Below are 23,469 nucleotides of genomic sequence, written 5' to 3'. Positions count from 1 at the left end.
ATTTTTATCTCATACTAGAGACCTGAGTTTGACCTTAAAGTGAATCACCAAAACTGTGGATGTGTTAATTAAAGCAGAAGTAAGCGGAATGTTTGTGTTAATATTTGAGTCTTAAATAGTTGTATCTTCCAACGGCAATCACTTATATAGAGTGTTTGGTCTGAAACACGGGTCTGTCAGTCACTCTGCTCTGCTGTAAGCCGAGGAGAAAACTTTCCTTGTATCCTACAACCTTTATCCAATGAGGAGAGAGAACGGCAAAAAGGGGCGGTCCTCTCCGTGTGTGCAGCCAAGGGATGCGCGTGAATGTGGTGATGTAGGGACGAGGGCGGGGACTGCTAACTCCATCTGCTGACAGGTAGGGCTGGGCGATATGAGAAAAAATCCTATCACGATAATCTTTTTCATATCAGTAGATATCGATATATATTACGATATGACTCAAGTCACTATTTTTGTCAAGCCTAAATGTTCCATCATACTCACAAGTGAGATTTGAAGATATCAGAAGGTTATTTTTTATTTAAATATTTATTTTCTGTCAAAAACTGAACATGCAGATGTAATGATGAACATATAATAAAAGCAATGAGTAGTTTCAGATAAATAAAACTGGTATATATATTTATACAACAGTAATTTGATTGGACAGGAGACATTCCATGAGTGCTGATATACAGTATAACAGTCTGGGACTTTTACAGACATTATCACTCCACTGTTCAGGCGTTCTTTAACATTACATCATACAGGAGTTAGGTCAGAGCCGCACTCTTCATACAGGAGCTGCTCCATCTCTCTGCTGCTGCTACAGTTATAAACGGACGTGCAAATTAAAATAGTAGAATTAGATTTATTTTGACTAGAAATGACATTTTGACTAGAAATAAGACAAATATTCTTGGTAAGATTTTGAATTTTTGCAGTGTGGTTTCAGTGTTCGATGAGGAAGGAAACACACTCAACACGTTTGTTAGAGCTCAGTGAAACACACAGTGAGTTTAGTGAGAAACACTGAGTGTGAACACAACTTGTGTTTGTCTGAAGAAAACTCCCCAGGAAGCTGAAGAATGAGGCTGTGAGCAGGTTTCCACAGGAGCCACAGCAGCAGTGAGTGGATGAAGGAGCTCTAATAGAAACCATCTGATCACAGTGACAGGACGGATCAGGATCTCATGATCAATGACTCTGTTCTTCTCTGCTCTTCACACAGATCAGCTGCAACACACTGACTCACTGAGATCAGTCACATCATGTGGAATAAAGCAGCCGTCCTCAGGACCAGTCCTGAGCTCCATCAAACCTGTCCACACATTTTGACTGGACTTGAAGTCAGAGTCCAGAGGAAGCAGAGAAACTGTAGAGCAGAGAGAAGCAGGCTCAGCTCAGAGCACATGGACTCAGACAGGAAGTGAAGCTCCAGCTGCTGGAGACTTTCATTAAGGAGCCACTTTGTGGCTTCACCTGATCTGGAGTCAGCACACACACAGTCTGAAAACAGCTGTTTGATCACACACACATTCAGCCACAAACACTGATTATTACACTGTTCACTACACTCACTGTCTTCTGATGGACAGCTCCAGGCCTCTGGACAGTGAGGACATCTGGATGTCACACTGTGATTGACTGTCTCCTCAACACAACAACACATCTCATCAGGACAAGACCAGGATCTCAGAGAGACTGAGCTGATTATTGATCATCAATATCTGACCAGACAGAGACCTGATGGTGCCGCCTGGTTTCTGTCTCTTATTTCCTCCTTGGTTGGAGACGCTGGGAGACAAATGTCTCTGAGCAGTGGACATGCTTTGATTCTTGTTGCTGTGTTGTTATTAGTGTGTCCACACTCAACAGGTGTCTACAGTCTCTGGGACTGTTCAGGTCAAACACTCTGTTGGTTCAGGAGCAGTTCAACCAGCTGCAGCTGAAATGTTTCCTGATACACTCTGAAATAAAGTCTGATCCAAACATCTGGAGAGACTCAGAGCACAGCTGCCAACAGCTGCTTTCACCACTGACATCTCTTCTCCTGAATATGACACAGTCAGTACGTTTACATGACACTTGAAAAAAACGAATTATTGCCTTAATCCGACTATAACTGGACAACTGAAGTGCATGTAAACACCTTAGTCCGACTGAAATCGGAGTTGAGAACTCCGATTAAGACACCCAGATAATGCGATTGGAATTAGAATTTCTCCGTCATGTATACACCTTAGTCAGAGTATAACTGGACAATGCATGTGCGCTGCTCCACAACCGTAGAGACGGCACCAAGTGGAGCAGAGAAGCCGCCTGAGCCCCGCAAAGTAAAGAAAAAAACCCAACATCAGCGCCGAGTCAATGCATTTCACACAGCGCGACACGACCAGCAAGAGTGTTTTATTAAAAAAGAAAGAGAGAGAGAGAGAGAGGGAGAGGGAGAGGGAGAGAGAGAGGAACCCCGTATCCTGTTCTCAGCGCGCATCTAGCCCAGACTGGCGCGTCTGGTCAGGAACTGCAGTTGATAATTTATTATTAAGCTACTAAGTTGTTTATATCCAGTTTTTTTTACGAGATGACAGAAAAGTCAACAGGACAGGCGGCGTATTAACCCGCTGAAGCAACGGGTGACGGCGCATGAGGGGGCGGACCCCCGTCAATAATTCGGTTTTCTCAGGTGCATGTATATTGAGACAAGGACAGAAGTCCGACTTGACGCCAAAATCGAATTTTGAGCATAGCTCGATTAAGCTCTGCATGTAAACGTACTGAGTGAGTCATGATGAGACACTGAAGTCATCATGAGGAGAAACTCCTGATCCCAGTAGTTCATCACTAGCTGCGTTTCCATTACAGATTGTCACAAAATAAAAGCGATATTTCTGAAACTTCGAAAAAGTGTAATTGCTATTTGCGGGTGTTTCCATTGAAAGGTGTTTTGTGAATGAGCCGTAATCTAGTCTCGCCATATCCCATAATTCTCGCCCCGTGAGACTTCACTTTGAGGAAGATGGACGTAAGCGTCTTGCGTTCCTATGGTGACAGCCAGCCGCGGCGCTACTAGTGGGCCTGGGCCCACCAATTCTAGCTGTTCATCCAATAAGCATCCCGAGGAAAGCTTTGAGTGAAAGCTTCTCAGCCAATCAGCGGCTTCTACCCCACGTGTGGCAGATGTTCAAAACACACAAAGCCAGTGTCACAACTAAGCATATAAAGTCCGCTAGTGTAACCGATGGGTTCTTTTCATTTCATTTCACCAAAAATCCACTTTATTTTGGTATTGCTGTTATTTTTAACCTACAATATTCTTTTCTTTGATATTCTTATGTGGGAGCTTTTATTTTGTTAGGTTTATTTTGGTAACGTAACCCTTCCTTTCCGTCAACATCCTGTGCACGTCGCGCCGTTTCTCTCAGTATGAAAAATGGCTGATGAGACGAGGTAGGGGTAAAACGTGCTCTTGTTTAAAATATTTGCTAAGAGTGTGAAATGTATGTTTTCTTTATGTCTTAACCATGCGGTTTTAATACCATGTTTTCTTTTTAGCTAATTGAGTGAATGGGTATGGTATGTGTGCAGCTGTGAGTGTATTTTGCACGGCGCTCCGAGTGACAGTCGTGAGTCTAAGCTAAGCTAGTCTCTCATGCAGTTGTTATTCCTCCCCTCCTCTAGAGGTGTGTGAGACTGAGAAGAAGAGTGCTGTCTGTACTAACAATAATATTGCTGTACGCAGGTGAGCTCCCATTTGCTTTTGTGTATTTTGTTATTGCATTTGTGATGATTTCGCATTTTTTATTCACCCTTTTGGTGCTGATGTTCATATGTGTTCTTATTTACTTACTAAAATATTGCCAGTGGGTCTTGGGGGGTTGTTTGGTGATTGTATTATGACCATGAGAATGAGATCAGGAGTTACACATGCGGTCTGAAAAATGGCTGATGAGAAGAGAGGTGTGTGAGACTGAGTGCTGTGCTGTACTAACAATAATATTGCTGTACGCAGAATAAATCTCCCCCTGCTGGTCGAAACGAGAATTGTGGTCCTTGTTTCCTCAACGTCACAACACAACGCAGACCGGTTACACTAGCTTAATGCGAACGTATAATGTAAAACCAAATAGATGGGCTAACAGAAATTAGCATCGCGCTATCGCCATTTCGCGGCAACTGACAGCCATAAAAAGCTGTTTTAATTCTGGATTTAGCGCTGTTAACACGTCACTGTAATATTTTTTCATGCGAGAAAGTCACAGTTTAATCCAGAGTCTGTGGTCAGTTTATAACTGTTAGGATGTCTGTGGCGGATCAGGGCAGCGGCTGTCACAGCAGCAGCAGCCGCTCTACTCAGTTGATCTGCCGGGAGGGGGGGGGGGGGGGGGGGGGCAGCTCCGTCCTCATCCCAGGGAGAAAACGAGCCAAGTAACTTTACGCTTTCAGAGGTTTACCGCTGGCTGGTTAATTTTAACAGCTATCTCAGCTGCTACAGCTGTTGCTGTTTTTGTACTAACAAAGACGAAGGCAGCGCTTGATTTCTGAAAGGCAAAGCCCGTGTGGCGCTGGCAGCGGCCACAAATAACAGACTCCAGCTGTGATGAGGTGCTGACAACAATGTACGGTGGTTGTGTCCACACACCCGTACTGGTACTGACATGTTGGCACAGGAGGGAGGGGAGTGTGGATGCGAGCCAATCTCCTTCAACCATGCACGGAAAAGGGGAATGATTGGAAAGGTTTTTCTAATTTATTGAGAAATGATGCCCAGGTCAGCAATGCATGACAAAAAACATGTGGTTCATTCGTCCCCTCCAGTTACATAAACCAGCACAGCGTGGACACACACAATTCCGGTGACGCCGGTGACGTGTAGAAAAGCGAAAAAAGTGTTTCCATTACACTTTTGCGATACACGTTTGTATCGATACGTCTCGAAAACCACCTCATGAGAGGGTAAAAACCTTTTAGCGATATTTGATTTTGATATTTTTTCGAAATGTAGGTGTTTCCATTACCAGTTTTTCATTTCGATATTTAGGTTTTTCGCATTTCAAGGGGTAATGGAAACGCACCTACTGTGACTGATGAAAGCTGCACAGCTCATGTTTGAAACACTTTTTGAAACAGATTTTGGCTTCAGTATAAACTGTGTTGGGACTAGAGGGCTGCACGGGCCTGGAAATTAAGACCATACCCAGCCCGAGCCCGAGACTCTCAAACCCGACCCGACTCGAGCCCGAATTAATAAATTAAAAACCAGGCCCGACTCGGCCCGTTACCCGAAATGTTACTATGCAAAATGCACATTATTTTCAATGACGACAAACATTTAACAGTGCGACGCTCGTCAAGTGGCTTGTAAGTGAGACGACTCGGTAGAGAGAGAGAGAGCGTTTGGTGGACATGGCTGTGTGTGTGTGTATGTGTGCCAGAGCAACCTCACTCATACACGACAGGAACCAGCAGAGAAGGACCGTGAGACGTGCTCAGTGACACCAGAGGGCAGCCCGCATCCAACCTGCATCTGGGCTCCCCTGCCTAGACTGCAGACGGATGATTGGCTCACGGATCCACCTGAAGTGGCACTAGCGACACACGCGCGCTCGCGACCAACGACCAAGACCAGCTGTCCGTGTGCAGCCCGACCCGACCCGTTACCCGTCGGGTTACCCATGGGCTTGGGTCGGGTAGCCATGCTCTAGTGAAGAGTCAGACTGAGACAGAGGACGTCAGTGGAGTGGGCCTACACCACCTCTATGGTCTGAGTGATGGGATCTGGTGTCATCAATGCATGGATCACCTGAGACAGATGTTAATACCAGGTGTGACCAGGTGTGAATGGGGCCATAGGAAATGTTCCAGCTCCTCCTCCTCTATCAGACAGTGTGTGTGGCTGCAGCAGCCTCTCCATACCTGAGAGAGTCCAGTCTCCAGTCTGGATCCTCCAGTCCAGCAGACAGCAGCTTCACTCCTGAGGCTCCTGGATGGTTGTAGCTCAGGTCCAGCTCTCTCAGATGGGAGGGGTTGGAGCTCAGAGCTGAGGCCAGAGAAGCACAGCCTTCCTCTGTGACCAGACATCCTGACAGACTGAACACACACAACAACACACAGGAACCCTCTGTCAACACCTGCTGCCGTGTTCAAGTGGCATCAGATAAACAGCTGGATGGATCCTCACCTGAGAGTCTCCAGTCTACAGTGTGGACTCTCCAGTCCACCAGACAGCAGCTTCACTCCTGAGTCCTGCAGTTTGTTGCTACTCAGGTCCAGGTGTCTCAGACTAGAGGACTGGGAGCTGAGGACTGAGGACAGAGCTTCACAGCTTCTCTCTGAGAGGTTACAGCTGCTCAGTCTGAAGAGATGATCATGAGGAATTAAGAAGAAAGGAGTTTATTATCTGTTCTGTTGAAAGACCTAAGTGTTTGTATGTACTGATGAATAAATCCAACTATCTCTACACTTACACTTACATAACTTTGTTGGAGGCTTTGCCTTTGACCACTGGCAGCAGCCTCAGAAGAGCCTCCTCTGAAGCAGAGTATTTCGTCAGGTCAAACTCGTCCAGATCTTCTTCTGATGACAGTAAGATGAAGACCAGAGCCGACCATTGAGCAGGATACAGTTGATCTGTGGAGAGACGTCCTGATCTCAGGTACCGTTGGATCTGCTCCACTAGAGAACGATCATTCAGTTCATTCAGACAGTGGAACAGGTTTATGCTTTTCTCTGCAGAAGGAGTCTCTTCAATCTTCTTCTTGATGTACTGGACTGTTTCCTGATTGGACCGTGACTCACTTCTTGTCTGTGTCATCGGACCTCGTAGGAGATTCTGATTGGTCGTCAGTGAAAGACCCAGGAGGAAGCGGAGGAACAAGTCCAGGTGTCCATTTGGACTCTGTAAGGCCTCGTCCACAGCGCTCTGGTAGAAGTTTGTCTCTGCAGATTTGACTCCTGTTGTTTCAGTCTTCCTCTTCTTCTTCTTCTTGGAGGTTGGTTGTTGTTGTGACATCAGGTTGAGTGCAGAGTTGATGAAGGTCAGATGGACATGAAGAGCAGCCAGAAACTCCTGAACACTCAGATGGACGAAGCAGAACACCTTGTACTGGTACAGGCCGCTCTCCTCTTTAAAGATCTGTGTGAACACTCCTGAGTACACTGAGGCTGCTCTGATATCGATGCCACACTCTGTCAGGTCTGATTCATAGAAGATCAGGTTTCCTTTCTGCAGCTGCTCAAAAGCCAGTTTTCCCAGAGACTCAATCATCTTCCTGCTCTCTGGACTCCAGTGTGGATCTGTCTCAGCTCCTCCATCATACTTGACCTTGTTCAGTTTTAGATGAACCACCAGGAAGTGGATGTACATCTCAGTCAGGGTCTTGGGCAGCTCTCCTCCCTCTCTGGTCTTCAACAGCTTCTCCAGAACTGTAGCAGTGATCCAGCAGAAGACTGGGATGTGGCACATGATGTGGAGGCTTCGTGATGTCTTGATGTGGGAGATGATCTCTCTGGCCTGCTCCTCATCTCTGAACCTCTTCCTGAAGTACTCCTCCTTCTGTGGGTCAGTGAACCCTCTGACCTCTGTCACCATGTCAACACACTGAGGAGGGATCTGATTGGCTGCTGCAGGTCGTGTGGTTATCCAGAGGCGAGCAGAGGGAAGCAGGTACCCCTTGATGAGGTTGATCAGCAGCACGTTGACTGAGGTGGACTCTGTCACATCAGTCAGGATCTCAGTGTTGTGGAAGTCCAGAGGAAGTCGACACTCGTCCAGACCGTCAAAGATGAAGACGACCTGGAACTGATCAAAGCTGCAGATTCCTGCTTCTTTGGTTTCAGAGAAGAAGTGATGAACAAGTTCCACCAAGCTGAACTTTCTCTCTTTCAGCACATTCAGCTCTCTGAAGGTGAAGGGAAATGTGAAGTGTATGTCCTGGTTGGTTTTGTCTTCAGCCCAGTCCAGAGTGAACTTCTGTGTTAAGACTGTTTTCCCAATGCCAGCCACTCCCTTTGTCATCACTCTTCTGATTGGTCGGTCTCTTCCAGGTGGAGCTTTAAAGATGTCTTCTTGTCTGATGGTTGTTTCTGGTCTGTGTGGTTTCCTGGATGCTGTTTCAATCTGTCTGACCTCATGTTCATCATTAACCCCTCCAGCCCCTCCCTCTGTGATGTAGAGCTCTGTGTAGATCTGGTTCAGAAGGGTTTGGTGTCCTGCTTTAGCGATGCCCTCAAACACACACTGGAACTTCTCCTTCAGCTTGTTTTTGAGTTTAGGCTGGCATTTGTAAAGAGCTTCTGAATGAATAAACAACAGACAATAGGACAGTAAGGTAAAGGTCCTCGTAACAACAGGTCATAGTAAATGAATGTAAACACAGAAATATTTGAATCTAAATTCATGTAGTCATGGTGATGACTACAACCGTGAAATGTGACATCCCCTCACAAAAGGTGCTGAACTTTACCTGCTGCTGCTGCTGCTGACGGGTCTTGTCCTGTTGGAGGAAAGGGAATCATTAATCATGAGGAGTAGCAGGACCAACCCAGTTGACCTTGTCCTCTGTGTGGAAATAGTTACAAAGCCAAGAGGTTTAACAAAGGTAAAACACTGGCTGCACTTTCCATGACTGACCTTCATTAATTCCAATCTTCTTCAGAATGAACCTTGCCACCTGCAGAACATTCTCAGTAGTGTACATGCCAACCATCAAGTCCACCGTTTTCTCTCTGCTTGCATCCTCCAGCTTACACTTTGGGATGGCAGGGAAACCATCCAGTAAGTCAGCATCCTGCAGGTACCACTGGAAGCTTTCCAGCTCTGCAGTCCCCAAATTCATCAAAATCCGCAGCATCTGCTCCTTCACTGGCGTCGCCATCTTTGTTGCCTGACAGAATCAGATCAGTGACACTGTTTTACTAAGACTGATATACCACCATTTATCATGGTAAGGGATGTGACTCTATTTAGTGCCATCACATCCCTGGATTGGTAATTAAAGACCGGGTAAACCAAGAATAAATATGTGTTTTGAGTTTATAATACCACAGGAAAACATATTATTAACCACTCTGTCAAATTTGGAGGACTAAAAAAGTTGTTAAGTATATAAAATTCTGCATCAAAGTTGTCAATAAATGAGCAGTTTTCCCTGCTTCCGGACGCTGGGGGCGTGTCACGATATGGTCGTGCTGCAGGCAAAGAGACCACGCCCCATGGCAGCAGAGCTGGACTACACTGACCGTCTCTGATACACAACCTACACATGTACACGTCGTCATGAAATAAAGACGGGAAAGTGACCTCAAACACACTCCACCACACACCCCAGTCCTCAGCACCGACACAGCTGATAAACCTAAAGGAAATATTTCTTACCTTCACTCTTGGTGTCTAAAACAGTCCCAGCAGCAGCAGCCATCCAGCTGCAACAGGTTATAATCCACCATGCTGCTCTGTTTACATCTCGTTACCGGTCAGCGTCTTTCATCCATTTGCATTGTGTGAAAAAAATAAATAAAGTTTTTAGCTAACGTTAGCTTAGCTTTAGCTTCAAGTGTCCTGACAGTAGAAGCAGTAGCAGAGACAGTGAATTATCTCTGGATCTGGTACCGAGTCCAGACCCGGTCCAGACCGCCCGGTGCCCGTGACACCGCGTCTGAGCTGAGCAGCAGCCGTGTCCCGGTGGGAGGAGACCGGGGGAAACAACACGGTGGAGCCGGGAGGCTACGGCTGCTACCGCGGCTAAAAACTTTTTTTTTCTCTTTCACACAATGCAAACGGAGGAAACGGGCAGACCGCGAGTAACGATTGAAACGGGAATAATATCGGTGGATTAATAAACTGTTGGTGCTGGATGATGCTGCTGCCTGTTTTAGACACCAGAGTGAAGGTAAGAAATGGTTTGATCAGCTGTGTGTCCGCTCGGACGTGTGGTGGACTGAGACCACGGAGGAGTTTTTTTTTTTTTTTTTTTTACGGTGTTTTCTGTCCGTGATTGTACAGTATGGCTGCTCTGGTCTCCCGTGTGTGTGGTTGTGTGCGTGAGTGGAGGCTGTTTGGTCGGACAGTGTGTTAATGAGGGAGACTCTGGTCAAATTGACGGTGTTGTTGCTGCTGCTGCTGCTGTGTGTGTGTGTGTGTGTGTGTGTGTGTGTGTGTGTGTGTGTGTGTGTAATGTTGTGAGGGGTGTGTGACCGGAGGATTCTCTCTCCCTGCGGTGACGGCTGTTTATCACGGTGTGAATACGTTAACGTTAGCACTGTAACCTCGTTATATGAAGGAACAGGACAGTGGTCTCCCCTGTGTGTGAACATGAGCTACGTTTAGTTAGCTGGTTGTTCACGTGTTCACGTGTTTCAGCTAGACTGAAGAGCAAGTGGGACGGAAAACCTCTGAAGTCAGTTGGCTGAATGTATTTATACGTAGAGCAGAGCAGGGGGCGGGTTTATGTAAGTATGACCGCTTTACGTAAAGCGGTCATCGATTTAGGCCCGCCCATTCTAAACCTGCACACAGAACAGTCTCTGAGGCCTAGCTCCTCAAGGAAATGATGAATGGCAAAAATATTTTTTACATGTTTTGAGGGACACATTTAAGGCCTAATTAATATGATAAGAAGAAAAATACTGAATTTGGTTTACCCGGTCTTTAAAAGGGACAACGAGGAGTTTCTATTCGGTTATAAAAAAGTCTCACGTTAATGTGGATGAATCTACGCTACCCACACTATCGTTATTTTGTTATTATTAGTGGTGGCGGAAATGCTGGGCGAGCCGACCAGCGTTTCCTTCGTGGCGAGTCATGAGAATAACGCCGCAGAATCGCCGTTTATGGTCAGAACTACGACGGTATCTGAACCTCTTTGAACCTCTGACTTTAATTCTTGATGAATGAAAACATGAGTCTGTCTTGCGCCGGTCAAAGAATTTTACGGTGCGGAGGCTCATAAATGTAGTAGTAAATGTAGTATATATATATATATTTAACAGTGGGACTATTTTTTTTTTTTAATATTATTATTATTATTATTTATAATATGGATTTCTGATTAAAAAAACTACATGAAATTGATTGTGTATCTCTCTTTGATATTGTCAGTATTAGTAACTGTTTTGTAAAAGCACATCAGTCCGTGATATGGGCTCATTATCACAGTAAGGGAGTTCTGAGTGTATATACGCTATTGCTTAATTCATACTCCTGACAGTAAAAATGGCAAGTTAATAAGCAATTGTCTACACGGTGGTCCGAAATTGTTTTATTGAAGTTCATAAACAAAGTTAATAAACTAACAGCTGCAAGAAAGATAATTCTTGTGTCTTGTTTACGAATTGTGCCCACCTGCGTTATGTTTTGTGCTTTTTAGCAGTCAAATCAGTCAGAAAATAGGTATTATTTCATATAAATGAGGTGTAAAATTAGTATTAGGTTGGTCTGAAGTTGAATAAAAAGATGAAACACAACTTCTGTGATAATTTTATGTTTTGTGTTATTAAATTCAATAAAACACCCAAAATTCAACCAAATTGCTTCAAATTTATTGTAACTGTTAATACCATAGAATTAAACAACCTCCGTTAATTTCAGGCCATTTGATTAAAAAAAACAAAAAAAAACAAGAAAATTATGAAGGAAAGAATTTTGGTTTGGGGTGAAAATGAGCTCAGGACAACATGAGGGCGAATGACAGACACTGAGTCCACATCAGTCCTGTAGTGTTACTCTAATGACAGACACTGAGTCCACATCAGTCCTGTAGTGTAACTCTAATGACAGACACTGAGTCCACATCAGTCCTGTAGTGTAACTCTAATGACAGACCACTCTACTCACCACAGACAAAGTCCCAGCTGTTCTCCAGCGGCTGTCCAGACGAGCTCAGGCTGCGTTTAGTGGCTCAGACAGCGGGAGAGCAGCGGCTCCTCTCCACCTCCTCCACAGGCTGATTCAGACGGTAAAGCTGCCTCCAGTCATCAGGAAGTGGAGCTGCACACAAAGAACCACTCTGTGTTCAACTACTGACCATCCACTAACTCTGCTTCTGCTCTTATTCCAGCGCTTCTACCAGTGTGCGAAATACCCATCAATATTCGGGGGGGTCCCTAACTCGCGATTGTTGCGCAATACCGTTTTTTTTTTCTTTTTATAAAGTAGGACTATAACATTACAATAAGCCAAGAAAATTAGCCTATAGCCTAAAAAGGAGAGGCAAAGTTGTGCATTACAATGCAGAAAGTAATTGATAATAAATAGACGATAATTCAATAAACAAAAGACAATAATTGGCACCACACTGGCGCACTTGAACAATGAATAAATGCCAGGTATAGGAGACTGGCGCGATCAGGGCAATGCAGAAACGAATAGACAATAAATAAAATACAATAATTAAAATGAATGAAAGACACCAAACTCGTGCACTCAAATAACAACTGTATAAATCTGGAGATCAGAGACTGGCATGCAATTATGTGCACGAGATCCTCAGCCTGCAACTATGACCGATCATGTAACCTTATCTAACCATCCATCTGGCAAATACGTTTAAACACAGCATTGAACACATCCACAAATCACATTAGTATAACGGGCCATCATAAAAATTGAAAAAGCACAGACAAATAGCTCACAACAGGCGCCTGGCCAAACAACACCACTGGGGGTTCAGGCCATAGTATGCTGAAGCAGGCTAGCCTCTTACCTCAAGTTATTTTCCTGCCTTAATGTCAAACCAAGGGTTGCGGTATTTCCATTACCCCACCTGCTTAGGTGTAAAAAGAAAAAGAAAAAAAGGCGGCCAATCACCAGTGCCAGCAGCAGGGGCTGCGGCTACGTCTTCAGAGCACTCGGCCTCAACTTCACTTTCTTCGGCAGAGGGTGGGAGAGGAACGGGATCCTCTGTTCTGATAGCGAGTGGGCTCGACTCTTGCGCTGGGCTGGCGCACATGGCTAATTTGCATAATGCGCAGGTGACACGGTTCAGCTTAATGTTAAACGAATAAATGTTTTGAATTATGAATACTGGACATGGTGATCTTAAACACATTTAATTGACCACAATAAAATTATTATATTATATTATATTATTTATTTTTTGACAAGATTGAGACCCCCCTCAGTCAGATTTTGCTTTTGAGTCTTTCAGGGGGTCTCAAGGGGTTAATCGGGGGGGTCCGACCCCCCCAAACCCCCCCGTATTTCGCACTATGGCTTCTACCCACAACATCCACACAACAAGCTGATTCAGCACTGTGCATTTATCTATTACCAATGTGCCTTTAATGTTTGTATTTTGTATTAGAGACTTAAAAAAAAAAAAAAAAAAAAAAAACACCCACACAACATGGAGGACACGGTTCTGTCGGTCCAGACTTTACAGTTACAGCTCTGACTCAGCTACAGTCACATTATAATAACACAACAACAACACAACGACAAGTTGAAGGGCAGAGAACTCAGGTAACGACAGGTGTTAACGAGGAAAACATTCAGACTGTTCACCTTACCTTCACACGACGAAATAAACTGCTACACAACCGCGTGGTGAAAAGTGAAAGTCAACTTTAAACAGGAAGAGGAGGAGGAGGAGGAGGAGGAGGAGGAGGTGACATCTGTAACCTGAGTAGACAGACTGGTGTTTTTACTGCTGTTTATTTCTACTACTGAACCATAAAGAGTTAAAACATTAATGATAATATCGATCTCCAGTCCGCCGCTTGTCAGAAGAACACGTGTGTGTTTCCCCTGTGTGTGTTGTGTTGTTGTGATGTCAGCAGGGGGCGACACTGATCCACTGCAGCAGGGACAACACCCACAGGAGAAGAACTGGGAGCTTCCTAGAAAACATCCATGGAAAAACTGATTTTTTTTGTTTTTTGTGCTTTATTGAGGTGAGATGAGCATAACAGCATTATCTAAGCACATAACATAGACATATGTTGACATTATGCATTATACAGAAAGATAAAGGTGGACAAAGCAGACAGGGGGATAATGAAAAAAGGAGACAAAAATGACAATGACAATAAAAAATAATGACAATTTAAAAAAAAAGAAGGAAAAAACATAAAATAAACATTGCCAGATGATAAGGAATCCATCTTTCTAATAAAGGTTCTTAAGGAAGAGAAGATGGGAGAGGTCTTGGAAGATGGAGGGACTGCAGGTGTTCAAATCAGTGCATCCTCCTGAACATTATTAACTGTATCCTATAATACTTTCCAGCGTATCTATGGTGATAATTAACCTGCAGCTGAACATAAACCAACATAAACCAACCTGAAAATGAAATAATAAATGTAACCTGTGAAGTTTTTTTTAATTTCTTTATTATTAAACATTTATACAAACATACAAATATTCAAACAATAAACATACCATGAACAGACAAACAAAACATATATACATATATACACTGAAAGGGGTACCAACACTATATTATAGGTATTATTAAATAGTTGTTTGTAATCATTTATAATATTCCAAGGTTTTTATAGCTTTTCTGTCTTTCATATTTTGTAATAGCTGCATGTAATATCTGAATTCTATTTTAAACTCATAAAAATATGTTTTTTTGGATGACCATTTACATTTATGGATATAATATTTTCCTTGTAAAATAAAAAGATTCAACAAAAATAATTCCTTTCCCTTAAGGTTTTTTTCATCATAAGTAAGAATTATATCCTTTTTTTTTTTTTAGTTTAATCTTGATGCCTGTCAAACATTTAAACATGTTTTCTAGTCCTATCCAAAACAAATGAGTATAACGACATTCAAAAAAAAGATGACAAATATTTTCCTCCTCCTGTTCACAAAAAGTACAGTGGATATTAATATTTTTAAATTTAGAGATGGCCTGATTGACCGGGTAAATTGAGTGTATAATTTTGAAAGAAACTTCCTTAATTTTGTTTGTGACACGTGTGAAGTGAATATTACAGGTAAAAGCCACTGATCTCAGCAGTCGAGGCCTCTGCTCTGAGCGGCGGGAGCTTCGTCCTCCGCGCGGCGGGAGGCGGCAGAGCGCCACGCGGCGGAGCGAAGCGGCGGAAGTGACGCGACCTCCACGTGACGGATGTTTGAATTGTTATGACCCGTGTGGACCGGAGCTCCGTGTCCGTGGGTGTTTTTGGACAGAGAGCGAGAGAGACTGAGACCGGAGAGACTCCCGGTGAAGCGGCCCCGTTAAGAGGCTCCGTTCACCGCTGACACGATGCCCGCGAACAGCGCGAAGAAGCGGCAGCAGCAGCGAAGAGACACCGCGGTAAAAACACGTCATGTAGCTACTGTTACTGTAACGTTTATTTTTGTTTTGTTTCTGTTTGTTAAATTTTCTTCATTTTTTACTTATTTGAATGAGATCCTTGCTGTATTTATTTATTTTATCCATTGTCTTTTCTGAATATGAAACAGCTCTCGTGTTGTGTTATGTGTCAGTGTTTGACACTTTTTGTACACTTTGAACACTTAAATAAAGAGAAGGAAAAAAAAAATACTGTACCGAGGAACTGTAACTAAGTACTCCGTTACTAAACTAGAGTAGGGATTTCCATGACATGCTGCTGCAGCTACTCCATCACTACAACACAGCTCAGAGGAACATGTTGAACATTTAGGCTGTTTTACAAACTAAATGAGCCTACTTTACTCATTCAGCCTACTTGTTATTTCCATATAACCTGCTTCTGTTTCACAATCATTCACAGGGACATATGAACTGTTTTACTCCTCCATTCATCTGACAAACGTGGCTAAAACTTATCAAACAACACAATATGAAGTTTGATTCTTTGTTTTTTATACCTTTTATCATAACAAATACAACAGTCAGTAGTAGCAGCAATAGAATAATAACCAAATCCTATTTCTATAGACATGGATGATGGATGGATGATTTAATAGCCTAATCATTTTAAGTCTTTTTTCTTTCTAAGAAAAAACATTAAAAAGTTATTTTTTCCATATTGAGATTCTCTTTTTTATTTATTTTTTATTGAATGTGATGATAACATGATGAGTTTTAGATGATGTAGCAGTTGTAATTAGTTCTTTATCACCAATAACATGAATGAAACAGATTAATGCTACTTAGACACTCAATAACTGAATATAAAGTGATTTCCTCTTTCTACCTGTAATAAATATTACTATTACTACAGTATTTGTGAGTAACGTAACTATCCTGTGTGTGTGTGTGTGTGTGTGTGTGTGTGTGTGTGTGTGTGTGTGTGTGTGTGTGTGTGTGTGTGTGTGTGTGTGTGTGTGTGTGTGTGTGTCCAGGTGCAGGGCACCAACGACAGCAGTGTGGTCAGTAAGGCGTCGGCTGCAGCTCACGGTTACTTCACTGACCGCTTCCTGCAGCGCTTTGTGTGTAAAGTGTCCAGAAGAGCGCCGCTCATCAACAGGTGAGTTCAGGTCAGGTGACCAGCTGGGTCTGATGTCATAGATATATATACTGACTAGAGGCCGCCTTCTGCTTCTCAGCGTATGTCAACACGGCCGCCATCTTGGTCCGGGGTTTCTGACCCAGCAGTCAGACCCTTGTAGAACACATTTCAGTGTATTTATGCATGTGGGTGTATGTAGCCTAAATGTATGTTAGATAGCCTACAAAATTGTTGTTGTATCATAAATATATGTCTGACATTTATAATAAACCAAGCGGCTTGAAAATCGGTTGAATATTCAGTGAGTTATGGTGATTTTAATGGTTGATAGACGTCTGCCTCTGTTGACTAATGCAGGAAATAGACACGGCTTCCCCCTGACCAAGATGGCCGCCACGCTGACGCATTCCACTCAATAGAGCTGCCTGGGAACGCAGCATCTAGTCAGTATATATATCTATGGGTCTGATGTGTCTGATGCAGCAGCAGTGAGTTTGTCCCTCTGAGCCACCGTAGTAGTAGTGAGTTTGTCCCTCTGAGCCACCGTAGTAGTAGTGAGTTTGTCCCTCTGAGCCACCGTAGCAGTGAGTTTGTCCCTCTGAGCCACCGTAGTAGTAGTGAGTTTGTCCCTCTGAGCCACCGTAGCAGTGAGTTTGTCCCTCTGAGCCACCGTAGTAGTAGTGAGTTTGTCCCTCTGAGCCACCGTAGTAGCAGTGAGTTTGTCCCTCTGAGCCACCGTAGTAGCAGTGAGTTTGTCCCTCTGAGCCACCGTAGCAGTGAGTTTGTCCCTCTGAGCCACCGTAGCAGTGAGTTTGTCCCTCTGAGCCACCGTAGTAGTGAGTTTGTCCCTCTGAGCCACCGTAGTAGCAGTGAGTTTGTCCCTCTGAGCCACCGTAGCAGTGAGTTTGTCCCTCTGAGCCACCGTAGCAGTGAGTTTGTCCCTCTGAGCCACTGTAGTAGTAGTGAGTTTGTCCCTCTGAGCCACCGTAGCAGTGAGTTTGTCCCTCTGAGCCACCGTAGTAGTAGTGAGTTTGTCCCTCTGAGCCACCGTAGTAGTAGTGAGTTTGTCCCTCTGAGCCACCGTAGCAGTGAGTTTGTCCCTCTGAGCCACCGTAGCAGTGAGTTTGTCCCTCTGAGCCACCGTAGCAGTGAGTTTGTCCCTCTGAGCCACCGTAGCAGTGAGTTTGTCCCTCTGAGCCACCGTAGCAGTGAGTTTGTCCCTCTGAGCCACCGTAGTAGTGAGTTTGTCCCTCTGAGCCACCGTAGCAGTGAGTTTGTCCCTCTGAGCCACCGTAGCAGTGAGTTTGTCCCTCTGAGCCACCGTAGTAGTGAGTTTGTCCCTCTGAAGCCGTTTTCCCACTAAAATTAGCGGGTCGACGCGGGTTTTTTAAACGCGGGTCGACCCGCTAGCAATCGGCATTTGGCCCCTTTCCCATTGACCAAAATGAGCCGAGTCTGACCCCCCGCTGAGGGATCAGACAGAGCATAAACCAGTCGCCCCGCTCTCATCCAGACACACACAGACACACACAGTCCTGCCACAGCCGCCCGCCGCGGAGTGTCCGTCCGCCGAGGCAGACTCTCTGGCTGGCTGACCTGGAGCACCAGGACCGCGGAGGACAGAGAGTCTGCTGCGGCCGGATGACGGACGTCCGCGGCACAACACGTCAGTTAAACAGACTGTCGCCATGACAACACAACACGTCAGTTAAACAGACTGTCGCCATGACAACACAACACGTCAGTTAAACAGACTGTCGCCATGACAACACAACACGTCAGTTAAACACACTGTCGCTTCTTTTCTTTTCTTTTTTTCTATCGTTTTTGGTCAGTGTTCTCTGATCTTTTGATCCCAGTCTCGGATGAGAGCAGAGCGGAGCAGAGCTTTGTTTTGGACGTGATATGAGACGCGACCGGCGTGATGACGTAGCGTCACGTAACGTTCAGTGTCATCACGTAAATTAGCGGGTTGACGCGGGTCTGGCGTTCCCACTGCAAGCCGTTCGGAGCCGAGCCGATTAAAGGCGATTTTAACCCGCGTCGCTTGCCGAGTCGTTTGACCCGCGTCGACGCGGGTCGACGCGGCTCGGTGCGCCTTTCCCACTGCCACCAAAAGCCGATTGTTAGCGGGTTTAAACGGGTTTTTTGGCCAGTGGGAAAGGGGTATGAGCCACCGTAGCAGTGAGTTTGTCCCTCTGAGCCACCGTAGTAGTAGTGAGTTTGTCCCTCTGAGCCACCGTAGCAGTGAGTTTGTCCCTCTGAGCCACCGTAGTAGTGAGTTTGTCCCTCTGAGCCACCGTAGTAGTGAGTTTGTCCCTCTGAGCCACCGTAGCAGTGAGTTTGTCTCCGTGTTGCAGAGGTTACTACGTGCGGTGGAGAGCAGTGGATCAGTGCGTCAGGACGTTTCTACACGTCACCGAGGAGAGAAGACAGGTGAGACGCTGCAGCTAGGTGTCCTCCTCCTTTACTCCTCCTCCTCCTCCTCCTTTGCTCTTCTTCCTCCTCCTCCTCCTCCTCCTCCTCCTCCTCCTCCTCCTCCTCCTCCTCCTCCTCCTCCTCTCCTCTTCCTCCTCCTTGACTAGTCCTCTCCTCCTCCTCCTTTACTCCTACTCCTCCTCCTTTACTCCTCCTCCTTCACTACTCCTCTCCTCTTCCTCCTTTACTCCTTCTCTTCCTCCTTTACTCCTCCTTGACTAGTCCTCTCCTCTTCCTCCTTTACTCCTACTCTTCCTCCTTTACTCCTTCTCTTCCTCCTTTACTCCTCCTTGACTAGTCCTCTCCTCTTCCTCCTTTACTCCTACTCTTCCTCCTTTACTCCTCCTCCTTCACTACTCCTCTCCTCTTCCTCCTTTACTCCTACTCTTCCTCCTTTACTCCTCCTCCTTGACTAGTCCTCTCCTCTTCCTCCTCCTCCTCCGTTACTCCTCCTCTCCTCTCCTCTTCGTCCTCCTCCTTTGCTCTTCTTCCTCCTCCTCCTTCTCCTCCTTTACTCCTCTTCCTCCTCCTTTACTACTTCCCTCCTCTTCCTCCTTTACTCCTCCTCCTCCTTAACTCCTCCTCTGCTCTTCCTCTACCTTTACTCCTCCTCTCCTCGTCCTCCTTCTTCTCCTCCTCTTCCTCCTCCTTTAATCTTCCTCCTGTACTCTTCCTCTTTCTCCTCCTCTTCTTCCTCCTCTTGCTTTACTCTTCCTCCTCCTCCTCCTCAACTCTTCCTCTCCTCTCCTCTTCCTCCTCCTTTACTCCTCTCCTCTCCTCTTCCTCCTCCTCCTTTGCTCTTCTTCCTCCTCCTCCTCCTCCTCCTCCTTTACTCCTCTCCTCCTCCTCCTCCTCCTTTACTCCTCTCCTCTTCCTCCTCCTCCTCTCCTCCTCCTTTACTCCTCTCCTCTCCTCTTCCTCCTCCTTTACTCCTCTCCTCTCCTCTTCCTCCTCCTTTCTCCTCTCCTTTTCCTCCTCCTCTTGCTTTACTCTTCCTCCTCCTCTCCTCTCCTCTTCCTCCTCTTTCTCCTCCTTCTCTCCTCTCCTCTTCCTCCTCCTTTACTCCTCTTCTCTTCCTCCTCTCCTCTCCTCTCCTCTCCTCTTCCTCCTCTCCTCCTCCTTTACTCCTCTCCTCTCCTCTTCCTCCTCCTTTACTCCTCTCCTCTCCTCTTCCTCCTCCTCCTCCTCCTCTCCTCTCTTCTTCCTCCTCCTTTCTCCTCTCCTCTCCTTTTCCTCCTCCTCTTGCTTTACTCTTCCTCCTTCTCTCCTCTCCTCTTCCTCCTTGTCTTGCTTTACTCTTCCTCCTCCTCTCCTCTCCTCTTCCTCCTCTTTCTCCTCCTTCTCTCCTCTCCTCTTCCTCCTCCTCTCCTCCTCCTCCTCCTTTACTCCTCTCCTCTCCTCTCCTCTTCCTCCTCCTCTCCTCCTCCTCCTCCTTTACTCCTCTCCTCTCCTCTCCTCTCCTCTTCCTCCTCTCCTCCTCCCCCCCCCCCCCTCCTCCTCCTCATGTTTCTCTCTCTCTGTCTCCAGATCCTGTCGCTAGGCGCCGGCTTCGACTCGTTGTATTTCCGTCTCCATGGCGACGGAGCGCTGGACGGCGTCGTGGTGTTTGAGGTGGATTTTCCCGACGTGGCGCGACGTAAGCGTGACCTCATGACCTCTGACATCACACTGAGGGGGGTGTTGGACTCGCCCCTCGCTCCTCCCGCAGGTTCGTCACGTCACGACTACAGAAACACGTCGGTCATGGAGGTGAAGGTGGAGTCATGAGCTCATCAATTAATCAAGTTTTATACAAGCCAAAATGCAAAGTGCTTTGTTGTTTAAGTTGTTTATTATCAGCAGGATAAACCCCTTGAGTTGTCGCAACTCGTTTTCGAGGGGGTCCTGCGCACCTCACATCAACATAATAGTCTACTTGCCAACAAAGAGTACCCGGAAATGTTGAGTACCCCAAAGTTTTATGTTAGAAATATATAGTATGGGTCCCCAGTATTCAGAAACTGCCGGATGCTAACTTATATATATTGGGCAATTAGCATAATTGACATAATTAGCATAAATTAGCATAATTGCCTATATGGGCGGTATTTCAACAAAATTGACTTGGCTGATCTGGGCAATATTGGAGTGGTTTTAGGGGTTATTGATGATGCTGAATCCATTTCTGACATTTTCAAAATTCAAAATGGCTGTCTAAACCGGAAGTGACCAGATTTTGAAATCCATCAAAATCGGCCCACTGGCGGTTAAGATCTGGTCACTTCCGGTTTAGACAGCCATTTTGAATTTTGAAAATGTCAGAAATGGATTCAGCATCATCAATAACCCCTAAAACCACTCCAATATTGCCCAGATCAGCCAAGTCAATTTTGTTGAAATATTGCCCATATAGGAAATTATGCTAATTTATGCTAATTATGTCAGTTTTGCTAATTGCCCAATATATATAAGTTAGCATCCGACAGTTTCTGAATACTGGGGACCCATACTACATATTTCTAACATAAAACTTTGGGGTACTCAACATTTCCGGGTTCACAATGGGGCCCTATGGGCTGGCAAGTAGACTATAAAACACAACAACACAACACATCACATTACAATGAAAGGATACAGAACAATACAATAAAAAACAAACAAAACAAAACAAAACAAAACAAAACAAGACAAAGACAAAATCTGGACAGACATACAAAAATCAGTCAGACAAGTTGCAACCGAGTTTGGACAGGTATTTAGCGAAATGTGGTGACAGATTCAATGAAAGCATGAACAAGTAGTTTCAAGATGTGAAGACAGGGCATGATTAAAGCAATTAAGAGATGGAGAAGATTTACAAGCTTTACAAGTGATTGAAATAAAAAAAAACAAAAAATGGACTTAGTTTAAAGGCCCAGTACGTAGGAATCCCCCCCATCTAGCGGTGCGGTTGCATATCTGAACGTATTCTTGATGTTGCATTCAGGTGAAATGGGGCAGACGTCAGACAGACAACAGACGCTGCATGTAACAGGATAAACAAGCGTCTATGTAAACAACAATACAGGTGACAACATGTTGTCATGGTGATGTGGTATTGTTTTACCGTCTTTCTCTGGTGGAGTAAAATGACATCCGGTTGGTTTGCCGACGGCCGTCTGCCTGACTGCACCTGAATGCAACACCGGTGCCTCCGTCCTTCCTCACACTACACAGTGGTGACAGTTTTAACAGGCCGTTTCCGTGGTTACCTACGGTCCCGATGCAACATGGCCGCCTCGGTTCGGTGCGTCGCCCACTTATGTATTTGTAACGACTTGTAACAACTCATTCTAAGGAACCAGAAAGCTTTCATTTGTAGCAGCTGTGATTCACCTTCAGTGAAATACGGATTTATGAAAGACATGTTTGATTTTTGGTAATAAAAAGCCAAATAAGTTACATACTGGGGCTTTAAAAGACTAATGCACAACAATAACACATGTATAGGAGCCACATCTGTTTATTTGTCTGTCTTTTGGGGTTTTCGTCAGGTCTCCACGGGTGGCAGTATAGCGTTTTCTTTATCATCACGGGGCAGGAAGTCAGGTGACGCATGGGGTGGAGGATCATGCCATTTTACCGCTCGCCACACTCACTCCTTTGTTTCCAGCCACAGCACTTTATTAGTTTCTTTTGCATTAATTAAGTCATGTTTTGTTATGATCTTTTTGTTTATGAAATGGGAACCTCACCCAACCTGGATCAACGCATTGGACAGTCGTTTGTTGAGCGCGTCAAAAACAGTCTCCCACTCCCATGCAGAGTGACTACAGGAGGGCAGGATGGTCGCTATAACATGAACAGCTGAAGTGATATAATGAGTTGGAAATAATAATAATGAAATAAATAAAAGCCTCAATAAAAGTGGTTAAAATAAGAAAAGATAAAAAAGAAACAATAAAATATCACAAAAATAGGTTTTTAACACTAGAAAAAATCATTAAATGATCTGTTTGGTGTGTGTGTGTGTGTGTGTGTGTGTGTGTGTAGGCCCGGTCCATGTGTCCAGCGGTCGGTACCGTCTGCTGGGAGTGGACCTGAGGGAGGAGGAGCAGCTGGAGGAGGCGCTGGCTGCAGCCGGTCTGGACCGGTCCGCTCCGACCCTGGTCCTGTCTGAGGTGGTGCTCACGTACATGGAGACACAACGGTAAACACTGAGTGTGTCTATGTAGTATAGTACGTGATAGAAATACTCTGTTTTCTGTGTGTTTAGTAAATATTTGGTTTGGAGAAAAACACTTGTTCTCATTTCTTTACACACTGTTCGATCCCCGGGAATGAAGCTTATTATGTGATGTGACGTCGTTGTTCAGCCTCTTCTATCTCACATTTGAGACATTTGGTGAAAATAGAACGACAGGAAACATGTTTTTCTTAAAGCCCCAGTCTGTAACTTATTTGGCTTTTTATTACCAAAAATCAAACCTGTCTTTCATAAATCCGTATTTCACTGAAGGTGAATCACAGCTGCTACAAATGAAAGCTTTCTGGTCCCTTAGAATGAGTTGTTACAAGTCGTTACAAATACATAAGTGGGCGACGCACCGAACCGAGGCGGCCATGTTGCATCGTGACCGTAGGTAACCACGGAAACGGCCT

General features: G+C 45.0%; 2 protein-coding genes across 2 annotated transcripts in view; one reads left to right on the top strand and one right to left on the bottom strand.

The window, feature by feature from the left end:
• Positions 1–13,499, bottom strand: part of LOC311004127 (uncharacterized protein) — a gene marked incomplete at its 3' end in the record, with an annotated part of 309,814 nt that extends 296,315 nt beyond the window's left edge. Inside the window, 2 exon segments of the mRNA XM_083996075.1 lie at positions 11,816–11,968; positions 13,489–13,499.
• Positions 13,500–15,118: 1,619 nt separating this feature from the next.
• The window catches only part of LOC311004385 (tRNA wybutosine-synthesizing protein 4-like), a 28,498-nt gene continuing 20,147 nt past the window's right edge, over positions 15,119–23,469 (top strand). Inside the window, exons 1-5 of the mRNA XM_083996437.1 lie at positions 15,119–15,248; positions 16,265–16,389; positions 18,732–18,807; positions 20,377–20,557; positions 22,861–23,017. Of these exons, the coding sequence (XP_083852563.1) occupies positions 15,198–15,248; positions 16,265–16,389; positions 18,732–18,807; positions 20,377–20,557; positions 22,861–23,017 (590 nt within the window). The 5' untranslated portion in view covers positions 15,119–15,197. The remainder of the gene's footprint in view (positions 15,249–16,264; positions 16,390–18,731; positions 18,808–20,376; positions 20,558–22,860; positions 23,018–23,469) is intronic.

Source organism: Trachurus trachurus, assembly GCF_905171665.1.
Source record: "Trachurus trachurus genome assembly, chromosome: 21".
NCBI classification, from domain to species: domain Eukaryota; kingdom Metazoa; phylum Chordata; class Actinopteri; order Carangiformes; family Carangidae; genus Trachurus; species Trachurus trachurus.
The sequence above is the reverse complement of the archived record's forward strand: the minus strand, read 5'-3'. Positions and strand labels throughout refer to the sequence as shown.